Raw genomic sequence first — 12,650 nt, 5'->3', positions numbered from 1 at the left:
CTGGATCTTTTTTAAATCTCTGTTTTTCTGAGCACCCAGGCATTTTTTTTTTGTAAACTGTCATGCACCTAGTCAGAAGGTATATAAATATTTTGTTATGTTTTTGTTTTGTAGCATGGCAGCATTTGGATGTAACCCTTTGGCTGAAGTGTAGATAGCTGGCACTTATGCAGTTCTGCCAGAGGCAGCTTCCATATCTGTATACTTTTGCAAAGCAAAGCTTGTTTAAGCTGTTAGAACCTTGACCTGTCAAGGGGGATGGGATGACAGCTAAATGTGTGACCCCCCCCTCCCCCAAGTAATCTTGTGTAACACTTATGTAACATCTAAAACCAACTGTTTTTTTGTACCTGGAGATCTCCTCCCCTCCCAGCATGAGAGCATGCAAGCAGGCCAACATGACTGAAATTTGTGCTGAATGCATCACACTTGGTCCGGCTGCTTACAAAGCTTATACGCAACTTTTTTATCCTGTGATTTTAGGATGCTCCAAAATATAGTATTTCTGATCCCTTCCTGAGCAAAGCAACATCAGAACAACTTCTTTTGTTCCAACCACACTGTTACATAAACTGACCAGCAGGTGGCAATGTTGTCACAAAATTCATTAAATTGGCCATTAAAAATGGCTGAAACATGAAAAAACTAATAATAATAATAAAAAGGAATTGATGGACATATTATTATGTTCTAAGGTTGAATTAACCTTCTACTCAACATACAGGTTCTGAATATTCTTTCATCCTTAGCTTAAGAATGCTGATGCATTTGTATATGTGTTTGTGTGTTTGTTAGTGTGTGAGAGAAACTTTCTAGTATCATATTAGAGGTTGAAACTGTTTAGTTTAGATTATTACAATCTAGCAGAAGGCAGCTGATAAACAGACCTGTGAAGACATCTTTTTTCAAGAATCATATGGGCGATTTTGAGCAATAATTGCCTGACTTACGAGTACACAGAAAAGGTTCAGGCATCTACAATTCATGTCAATGGCAGGGGAATTCCAAGTATTTTGTTACCCAGATGCCAAGTTGGAAATCTTGCAGGAGGCAAAATGGTAGGAATAGCTTTGTGCATCATTGCTCCAAGACTGCCAACAAAAATGCCAGCCAGATACCCCCTTCCTGTCCCTCTTTCCTCTCCTCAAAGTGCCTTCCCTTCATTGTAGTACAAAACTAAGAAACACAGATAAAATAGCACTGCCATCTAGTGTCCCAATGAAGTAACTACATGGGCTTCTTTATTAATTTTCGAATTTAAGAATCTTAGAGGTTTTTTTTGTACTTTGAATAAACTCCCAATTTTAAAAAAAAAAAACATGGGGGGACCCAAGGTTAAAAAAGAGGGATATACATCATTGCTGACCCCATACCGGTGGAGCAATATTTCTAGGTGCTAGTAGAGCCTTTTAACTCTGTACATGGGTACTTATGTGATCCATTATTGCTTGTGTGTCTCTTGCAGGTGCGGACTGGAGATCTGTGGATTCTGGCAAATGCCAAAGTGGCTTCTGTTGGGGGCTGTTTGGGCCTCTGTGTACTTGGAATGCCTGGACCTATTTTGAATCCCAGGTCCGACCTGGCCTTGTAAGTGTAAATCAATGCAGGAATGCTCTGAGTGCTATGTAATCTACTAATGTTCTGTCACCCCATATTTTAATGTTGAGAGAAATCTGTGCAGTGTCGGACTGGGTGTCAGGGTTTCCAACATGAGGGCCTAACACCCAGCCACAGAGGCCCCTACATCATGACAAATCCCTCAGCTGCCCCCCCCCCCCCCCAACACATACCTCCAAGGTGCACCCTGTAGTTTCTTTTCCTTGCTGTTGTCTGTGCCTGCCACACCTTTATCTCCCAGTGGAGTAAGCAGTGTGTCTCTGCTGGTGGGACCAAGACCCACCAGGTTTTCAACCAGCACCGCACCAGCCTAGTCCAATGCTCAAGGCTGAATATGTGACCCGATACTAGAGTTTTAGTGGAGCTACTTGCCTGCTTGTTATCCTGGAAATCCTGGTATCTATCATATTGACAAATAGAAAAATAACTAAGTGATCTTGCAAGTTTTTAACTAGTAATAACACAAGCCATTGTTAAATAATAATGGCTGGGATTTCTACTGAGCTCATATATTAAGCACTAATTAACCAAATTGGTTCTGCTTTGGAATATTTAGGCTCGAGTTGTTATCTGACTGCATGCCTTGCTTTATAATTAGACTTGCACTTCAACTGCTCTTTCTGTGGAAAGCTTTGAAATGTAAAACATTGTGCAGGAGCCTGAGAAATGTTGCCTTGGGCAAAGCTTTTATAGCAGACAAACTGCGTGCGCTACTGACAAGCTGATGGTGTTGCTGAATGTTTCTTTCCTAAATCATTCACTTCTTAATCCCCTGTATTTGTTTTACAGATTGAGATGTCAGGGTAAGAGAAACACAACATGCCATGCTAAGGAATGGTTTACATTTGGGAAGTTATTTTTAGTTATGGACTGAATCGTATTTGAAAAAATAGAATCGAGTTGATTTTGCATGATGTAACTACTTTTGTGGAAGCTGGAGACGTCACCTGGAACCTGGACCAAAAGAGTAAGTCGGTCAAGCAATGCTTTGTTTATTTGCACCCTTGTTGTCAGTCTCACCAATCAGCATGCAATTCTATGAGATCTGACTAGGTGATAGAATGGAAAATCCAAAACTATTGATAATAATCCCATCAGCACATGTAGAAGGGCATTAGCTAACAGAAGGTGATAGTGTCCATGCATCTCTTCAGTTGGAACATGTTTATAACATTTATGCTTAGGCCCCGGTTACATGGTGTGTTTCCTCAGCTTCTTTACACCTGTGGTTTTAAGTCAGGTGAAGAGAAATGGATCCGCCCTAAAAATGCATCGCCCTGTAGCTGCATTGACAATGATAGCTACGGCATGCATGCAGCTACACTGAGCAAAAGCGGAGATTGTACCTAAAGTGCCTGCTTTTGTATTTTCAGGTCAATCTCTGGTCTGTGTAGCTGCATGCATGCCGAAGCTAGCTGCGATTGTCAGTGCAGCTATACAGGGACGGACTGGGCCAATGGGACACTGGGAAAAAACCTGGTGGGCCCTGCCAACTCAATCCCCACCTGCCCTCCCGTGATTGTGGCAAAAGTAAGTATAAGGTGCGCATGCAGGGGGAAAGGGACGGGCAGTGGGGGCCCCAGAGAGGGTGTGGAAGCCCTAAAGAGTGGCAGCCCCAGTGGGCCTCTCACACCCCAGTCCAACCCTGCGGTGATGCATATTAGAGCGGATCCGCTTCTCTCTGCCCGACTGATAACCACAGGTGGAGAGAAGTGGAGGAGACACTCATTGTGACAGGAGCCTTACGGTTCATTAGAAGGGCTAAAGCAAAATAAAGGCAACATTTAATGGAAGCTATAGAATTACAGATTTTTCCTTCCTCTTCAGGTCTTACAAACTTTAGCTGCAGCACAGATGCAGCAAGAACTGGTTTGTATACACGACCATGGCTTAATATTAAAAATAAACACAGTCATTTAGAATTTGCATTTTAATGGTCCAAACAAGAGTGATTACATTATTTTAAGATATAAAAGATTAAAATAATAGTTAGATTAAAATAATAGTTAAAAGCTTCTCAAATGATATACACTACATAAGCATAGTCAGCCTACAGTGTAATGCCTTTATCATTCTTTATGAAATTAGTTTTAAACTTTCTTATAAGAATCTGTTTTTTTGGAATTATTTATTTTCTATGTAATCACCATGATGTCTTCCAGTGGCTTCCTCTTCAGGTCCGGCACAGTGGCATGCTTACTGGGATAGCCTACAGGAAGCAGCATCAACAATTTCTCATTTACAGGACGCTCAAGCAATACCCGCAGTCGAGGGCCACAGTTCAGAGGGGTAGTGGTCACTGTTACCAAGCCTACATTCTGAAACAAACAACAATAGGTTTCCTGTTATTCACAAATGGAGTTGGTGAATGAGCAATTTCCATCTTGTATTGTTCTAAAATTAAATCCTGCATGAGATATTTAATAGGCCTGATCTCTGTTTTAGTTTTAGTAAAAGTGACATTTTAGATGTAAATATTGTGTCAATAAACACACTTGCACTTCGTACCACAAAGCAGGACAGAAGCAGCAGTGCCATGCGAAAGCACAAGGAGCGTTTTTGGATGGAAGTACCTGAAATGAATGGTGCTGATTTAGCAATGACTTCACCTGACTCCCCACATTGACTTGGCTTGTCAAATGTACCAGGTCTTCTAAAACTGTGGGGCTGAAAGCATGTCCAGGGCAGTGGTGGGGAGAGGGGCCCAACTTGAAGACAAGTTAGGATGAGATTTGGGGAGAATCCTTATTGCTTTTCTAGATACCCCTAAAATCCAACTTGAAGGTCCATTAGAGTGAAATTTGGGGCGAGATACACTGTCTTCGACATTCTTGAAACTATGGATAAATGTTTTTTTAGCCATAAAAAAGTTTGTCCTACATTTAACAACCTTGTTATGAGGGACACAGACAAAATTGGGAAATTTTACTGCATTTCATGGTGTGAAGGGCTTGCTTTATATTGTAAAATGTTACACAGATACATGCCCTATGACCAAGAAGTGTACCTGTATGGCTGCTAGAAGGAGTCCACATGCAATAGACACACTTATTTCATTATAATAATGAGTTCTCTTTTTACTGTTTGGAAGCTGCCCATAAACTTGTTTGAAAATTAAAATAAGGAATGGAGCGGTGTCCAGATATTCTTTTACCCAGTTAGTCCTGCAAAATAAAGAATATAAAAATATTTTACTACCTCTTTAAATGCCATTTAGTAGCTATAGTGTGGCTTAGTGGTTAGATAGCAGGGCTCTGGCCAAGTGTGGAGGACGTGCAATTTCTTCAATAGCATCTTAAGACCATACCTTAGTTTCTTTAGGTCACTAACCCACTTGTCTCCCATTCTTTTGTAGTAGTTGATTTCTTCTTCTTCCTCAATAATCTCCCTAATTTTATGTTTTACTTCTGGGTCTTGAACAACAACAAATGTCCAGGGTTCAGTATGGGCTCCACTGGGAGATGTCCCTATTATTTGCACAAGAAATAATAATTAGTGTAAGGGCCATATTAGATGAGCTGTTTTCTCCACTGGCTTATCTACGCCAGGGAGATCTGCTTTCTCCTACCACAACATCATTGTGCACTGACAGGCACTGACAGACAGCACAAATTGGGCAGATTTGAGCAGAAGGAAGAAAGCGGATCTGTGTTTTCTTCCCGGGTGTAGGTAGGTTAAGAAAACACCTTGTCTGACATGGTCCTTAAGATCGCAGATCAAATCCCATTAGTTACACCTTGAGATCATACCAAATCTGTCCTTGCCCTCGATAACTCACTGCACACAGAGATGGTTTATTATTCTATTTATTTTTTCCTGGTAATTATATAGCTCCAACACATTTACACAGTGCTTTACAGAGACTATACGTGATTGATATCAATTCCTGATACAGTGGAGCTCACAATCTAAGATCATTATAACATTTTAAATAGTCAACTTTTTTAGAAGCCAATTAACTTGCCTGTAGGTTTTTGGAGTGTGGGAGGAAAATAGGGCAACAACAACCATGGGCATATATGCAGTCAGGAAACACCACAGGGTCACAAAAAAAATGTAAAAGTAAAAAAGACTTTATTCAAAGTCACAGTAAAACATCTCCAAAGGCCCTACACATTTCATGCCCTAGGGCAGTGATCCCCAACCAGTGGCTCCTGACCTACATGTTGCTCACCAACCCCTTGGATGTTGCTCTCAGTGCCCCCAAACCAGGTAGTTATTTTAAATTCCTGACTTGTTAGCAAGTTTTGGTTGAATAAAAACGAGATTTCCTACCAAATAAAGCCTCCTGTAAGCTGATAGTGTGCATAGAGGCTGCCTAATAGCCAATCTTAACCCTTATTTGGCTCCTCCATGAACATTTATTATGCTTGTGTTGGGGACCCCTGCCCTTGGGGCACTTAGACTTGGGCTGAGTAATCAGGGTACCCAGGTTGGAATAAAAACTTTGGACCCCAGTGCTGCTACGCAGAAGTGTTACCCACTGAAGATAATTTTTCAAAAAGTTGAGATAAAATTCTGCAAGTCCAGGTGTATTATCAACTCTTACCTTCCAATTTGTGCCTGTATGTTACCCAACCACTTAGACTGTAAGCTCTACGGGGCAGGGACCTCCTTCCTACTGTGTCTAATACCACATGGCACTTATTCCCTGTGCATTTATATATATATATATATATATATATATATATATATATATTGTATTTATTTATTATAACACTTGTCCTCCCTGTGTGTAATTTTGTATTTTGTATTTTGACATACAGTCAAGTTATTTTCATTTAATAACAGTGGACTAACAGTGAATAAAACAATGTGGTTTTCTTTGCGACTACTTTTTTCATAAATATGTGAGTGAGCATGAAGCTGTGATAAAGAATATTTCTGCTGCAACATGCCCATTATTCAATTAAATAGAATCTGTACACAACTTGTTATTAAAATTATAAAACCATATCTTCTTCTGGCCTGCATTGCCAAAGGGCATTAAGGCCTATAATGATAAATGTGTTACTGTTAAAGCAAAGCTAAAAGTGTAATATATGACAATGTGGCTATAAAGTAAAATTACCTGCTGCTCTGATAATGTTATCAATAACCTCTCTTGGAACAGGTTCATTGCTTAGAAACCTGACAGATCTTCTTTGGTTGAGTAACTCATAAAAATCTCTTGATCTTTTCACCATCTCTTCTACTGAGTATCGGGCAGAGGAAAATGGAATGTGCAAGATATCTTCCTCTGGGTCTTGCCAGTCATCCTTATCTTCTAAAGAATCCAAATGTAAATAACAGCTTAGTGATACAGACAGAATATTCTCATCATGCTCATAGTTTGGTTAATTTTAATTGTATTTTTCAGTTCAGTGCAAAGAATGTAACCATATTTCATCTAAAAATCAGTTCCATATTGTATAGACAGCCCAGGGCAAACAAGTTTTGTGGGATCCTATTACATATACAAGGTAAACACCTACAGGTTGGATAACACTGACATTAAAGGGCTCATTTATGTCCCCAAGTGCAGTGGACAATTTGCATTTTTCCCCAAAGTGAGTTGCGAGTAACACCACTTTTATGTAAGGTACTTGCGTCAAAATGTGCACTTCGCTATTCCGCATAATCACACTTGGTGCCACTCAGTCCTTTCTGCCTTGTGTTCTTAATCTCAATTCTGTTGTGCCTATTGATACTGTGGAACCCTGGAGCTACTGCCACCTCTGAGCCAGCTGTAGCTCCAGGGTTCCCTCAGCACCCCAGGTCAACCGTTGCAGCACTCTTACAGAAAAAAAATAGGATGCACTAGCTACCTGTGAGCTGAACATCATAAATGACACCAGCGCAACTGTGCCCGATTTTCAATGAAGCGCACACACAGCGTCCACCCTACCTTGCGTGTCATTCAGAGGTGCAAGCTAGGGAGTACAAGGAGGCCCAGCCTGCATGGGGGCCCTTTCATTACTGACTGCCTTAAGGCAGAGGTGCTGCTCTCTGCAGGGAGTGCCAAATCCTGCTTTGGCAGCAGACCCCTAGGGCTAAGTAAATGACCCTTTCAGTTTCAAATCTATATTAGTGTTTCTGACCTATATTTACTTTGTGCTAATTTCCCACCTAAAGAGGGTGCCCTACAACTAACAAATTCATATTTTTTAAATCTGTGAGAAAAAAATTAAACAGCTGCTCTATAGGGAACTATTATAGCATCCTACAAAATCTTGTACTGTTGCATTCTGTTGCATGATAAGAGGGGTAATTTATGTACTCTAAATGCAGTTCAACTTTAGGTGCAATTGTTGAGCAATAAAATGGCATTCGTTGAAGGCACTTGACACTAAAAAAAACTTGAAAAATTTGAGAATATAGCTTGACTTTGCCTATGACAGCTCCAATTGAAAAATATATATAGGGGGGAGCACGAGACAAAATGCAAAATTGCTACAAAAAAAAGAGCTTTTATTTTTATGCCATACATGACATGTTTCAGGCCCCTTTTGTGCCTTTACAGCTCCAATTGACTTCTATAGAAACTTGCAAGTTTTAGAAGGCAAATTTTTGCATTTGAGTTTTTTGCACTTAATAAATACCAGATATTTAAATTTTTGAACCATAACTCGAATTTGATTTTTTTAAGCGGAAAAAATCTGGATCAAGAAAAAAACTCGAGCTTTGATAAATCCCCTAAGGCTGGAATCATAGGGAGCAGGAAAAAACATGCATCTTGTGCCTGAAATTAAACTTTCTAACACTGCACTTGTGCACTCCCCTAAGATCCTGTAGAAACGCTTTATGGCCTCATTTACATTGCTCAATCAACGTTCAAAGTGCAAAAAAAAGGCTGCTATCAGTATATACAGAATGGTTGCAGGCCACTGCTCTCCTTTTTGTAACAGAGAGATCTATGGCATGGCCCATGCATTGCGCACCAACTGGGTTATCCTGCATTTCCCTACGTGCAGGGGAAGGCACATTGGTATCCCCCCACTCCTAAATTGCATGTGATGTGATGTACATCTGGACCTTAGCGCAGGTGGTATGGACAGACCTGGGCTGCATCTCTTGATACTACTCTCTGACACAGTTTTTTTAATCTGGTGCTCAGTGCAGAGGTCTACAACCCCTTAGCGCTTCTCCACTTATGCCCTCAGGGCAAGTAAATGACCCTTAAAGTCGGACCCACAAAATTCCTTGTATGCATGTTTAACTTTATTTATATAGCACTTAGGGTTGCCACCTGTCCGGTTTTGACCCTGACAGCCCGGTTTTCGGAAGGGCTGCCCACTGTGCCCAGGTCAAAATATCCTGCCTGGTTTTCCAAATTAGTTCTGTTTTCTTGAGAAATTTGTTTCTCAAGCAAAATAAACTTTACTTACAATAGATAAATTATTTAAATGTTGTGTCCTTCAGCCGTGGAATTTACAATCACAGCAAGCAGGCAGGCAGCATTTTGTGGACACTGTTATTAAGGCTTTGCATCATGCCAAAATCTTGTTTATGTGCCTGAATGGGGGACCTGATGCTTAAGCCCATGCACTGGCTACACAATTAGATAGAAGGGAGGGGAAATGTGCAGTGACATCTAGGAAGTACTGAATAGAAAGTGAAAGTAATTGCCTGCATCACCTCTATGCCTAAAGCATAGTAGCAAGCAATATAATATTGGCAGCTGTGATTTTTAAATGCCTTTATAATATGAATGGGTTAATGAAAAAAGGAATTTGGGATTCATGTTTAATTTGAAAAGAACTTTTATTTCATGCTTTTTTTTTTTTTTTTAGCTTTTTATGTGGGTGACAGGTCCCCTTTAAGTGCCAAGACTAGACTAGATAATATTATAGTACAGCACTGCGGAATATGTTGGTGCTTTATAAATAAATGTTAATAATAATAATATTCTATTACTCCAAAAAGTAGGAACTGAGTTTCTTTTTGAAGAGGTTGAGAACATGTGCTCTTTGGAGGTATTCAGGTATAGAATTTCAAAGACAAGGATTATTTTGAAATATTATTCAACAGCATTTGTGGCTTGCCCTGTGTACATAGTTCTGTTCATCTTTGTCTCTCTTACTTGTTTGCTTTCTAAATATTTGTTTAACCTTTACTGACTACTTGATTGAATTAACTGTCTATAAGACTAATGTAATAAAAGGTACAAAGTTTGCATAGGCGTAGTAACTTAGCAACCAATTAGATGTTTGCTTTTAAATAACTGACTGGTAAATACTAATTTCTGACTAGTTGCTATGGGTTACTAGACCTATACTTTGTACCTCTTATTTCATTATGTATTTCACTTAAAATAAGTTATTGTGTATATAATTATTCACAAGTATCAACTGATTCTGATTATGAATTGATCAAATAGTAGCATTACTTGTACTAAATTGATAATTTCTATAATAAGGTTTATTTAGTCACAGTAATTAAAGGGGTAGTTCACTTTAACTTATATAGAATGGCCAATTTTTGACAACTTTTTTTTTTAATCATTTTTTTTTATTTTTTTCCTTCTTTTTGACTCTTTCACGCTTTCAAATGGGGGTCACTGACCTCTGAAGCCCATACATTATTGCTATTGAGGCTACAATCTTATTGTTATTGGCATTTTTTATGACTTATATTTTTATTCAAGCCTTCTCCTATTCATATTCTAGTCTCTAATTCAAACAACTGCCTGTTGCTAGCGTACCTGGGACCGCATAAAACTGTTGATATTCCAAACTGGGGAGCGGCTGAACAAAAAGTTAAATAATCTAAAAAACATAAAAAATAAAGGCCAATTGCAAATTGCCACACAATATTACTCTCTACATTATACTAATTTGGTTTTGGTCTGAACTACTGTCCCACTGTGGATAAAACAAAACAGCCACACTAAACTGGATATACACACACAGAGGCCAGTGGCATGTCACTGGTCACATACAAAAGAGTACTAGTAAGGTAACTGATGCAGATCTGTTCTATAGCAATCCCTCTAATGCTTTCTGATCCTGAAACACTTAACAATATTAACCCACTACAAACAGTCTCCTTGCTCTTCAAAATTATTAACTGTTGTACTTTACCAAATATATTTTTTCCGTTCATAAGCCTTATCACACATATTTTGTCACTGTAACTTTCCAGTGTCATTATGAATCTGACATGTTAGGGGCTGTGGCCAGGGGTATGTTAACTTTTGTTTCTTGTCCAGTGCATTTTAATACATTGCCCATTACAGCAATCAAAGTGATATTTGATTTCATGTTGCTGTTTGGATCTGCACACAGGAGCAGAGACAAATACTAAGTATGAAATGCCCTATGGATACAGAGCTGCATTGTTTGCTTATTTTTGTCCTTAATGTCCTGAATGTGTTATTGCTATATGAAATAACTAGATATTAAAAAATAGAAACAGTGTTAGGTATGGCAAAACATGCTCTGATATAATCCAAAAATGTGCTTGTCTGTGTTTCTATAAGCGCAAGCAAACAGCAACAATTTTTTCTTTTTGAGATTAGTGGTAAGTCATCCGTATTAGAAAGAACAGTTGCCATAGCTTTATTACTAGATAATTGTTTACTACAGGTATGGGATCTGTAGGATCTGTTATCCAGAAACCTGTTATCCAGAAAGTATATCTCCATATACTCCATTTTAATCAAAGAATACACATTTTAAAAAAGTTTAAAATTTCCCTTTTTTCTGTAATAATAAAACAGTATCTATTTCCTAATCCCGACTAATTATATAAATAATCTTTCTTGGAGGCAAAACAATACTACTGAATTTACTCAATGTTTAAATAATTTTTAGTAGACTTGAAGTATGGAGATCCAAATTACAAAAATATCTTTTATCCAGAAAATCCCAGATAACCATACATGTACTAGATTCTAGTCATGCATGTCTATATATATGTGTGTGTGTATTTTGTATATATATATATTTATATGTGTGTGTATATGTAAATATATATATAAATATATATATATATATACACTCAGATACACATGGTCACACATCAAAAGATCTAGGCATAAGTAACATACCACCGTCCTCAAGTAGAATTTCAGTCCCATCTTGCAGATCTTCATCTACCCATGGCTTAGATTCTTTCCTTTTCTTCTTAGTCTCTTGTAACTTGTTAGAGGAATTCCCCCTACTCCTTAGGATCACCACAATAAAGACACATAAAATGGCTATAAACAAAGGTGTTAACAAGGAAAATATTGCCATGGTATGATTGGTCGGCTATACGCCTGGAATTTTTCACTGTTTCTCTCTACAGCAAAGATTTAAGCAAATGTGGGAGGAACATTGCTGTCAAAAGGGCAGGACGGTTACATTTCACAAGTCAACACGCACTTTTCAGAGCATAGTCCAATTAAACCCCAGACGGAGAAGTCAAATGCGGTCATGGAATTCTCATCTTGGACTGTTTGTCTAAACTGAAGAGAAATGGAAAGCAAAACAAGTATTCAGTGTACAGAACTAATGCACCTTCAGACATGGATGTGAATCTCACAGCCCTCAGCATGCTGTCAGGCAGTCACTTTATCAACTAAACATAACAATTAATATCACATTAAATTCAAAAAGTACCCCATATTTCAGACTTAATGAAGGCCAATACCTAAAGCCTTTTAATGTAATTCTAATGTGTCCCCTTAGTAAGTTCAGGATGCAGAATCCTCCTTTCTAGAGCCTAGAGACCTGCGGCTTGCCCATTGCATAGATCACTGTCTGCAGTAAAAATTAAAAAATCACACTATCTTGGTTAAAAAAAAATGGCACAAACTAATGATATTCATTTGATCCATGTACGGTTCTGTATCTAACGTTCTCCAAAATGGAGTTCAAAGACCTGAAATTTGCCCTATGAATATAGCATTCCCAGTGTTTGGCAGCATTGTATTCAAGAGGGGCATGCAGGCAGAGACACATGGGTGTCCTTCTGACACAGAACTTAGGGAGGACAGGGGAGCTCTGCACCTTGCACTTTTTTACAGTTTTAGGTGCAGTGCACTGAAATGCCCTTGCCACAAGTCCAGT

At 38.8% G+C, this 12,650-nt stretch overlaps 1 protein-coding gene across 1 annotated transcript; it reads right to left on the bottom strand.

The window, feature by feature from the left end:
• Positions 1 to 3,529: 3,529 nt before the first annotated feature.
• On the bottom strand, positions 3,530 to 11,858 carry iyd (iodotyrosine deiodinase). Its single transcript, NM_001011267.1, has 5 exons — positions 11,648 to 11,858; positions 6,689 to 6,883; positions 4,925 to 5,084; positions 4,625 to 4,781; positions 3,530 to 3,935 (listed from the first exon to the last, which is right to left on the bottom strand). The coding sequence occupies exons 1-5, from the start codon at positions 11,832 to 11,834 to the stop codon at positions 3,753 to 3,755; spliced, it is 882 nt and encodes a 293-aa protein (NP_001011267.1). The 5' UTR covers positions 11,835 to 11,858; the 3' UTR covers positions 3,530 to 3,752.
• Positions 11,859 to 12,650: the final 792 nt, after the last annotated feature.

Source organism: Xenopus tropicalis, chromosome 5 (assembly GCF_000004195.4).
Source record: "Xenopus tropicalis strain Nigerian chromosome 5, UCB_Xtro_10.0, whole genome shotgun sequence".
NCBI lineage: Eukaryota > Metazoa > Chordata > Amphibia > Anura > Pipidae > Xenopus > Xenopus tropicalis.
Note: the sequence above shows the minus strand (reverse complement) of the source record. Positions and strands in the feature narration are given on the sequence as shown.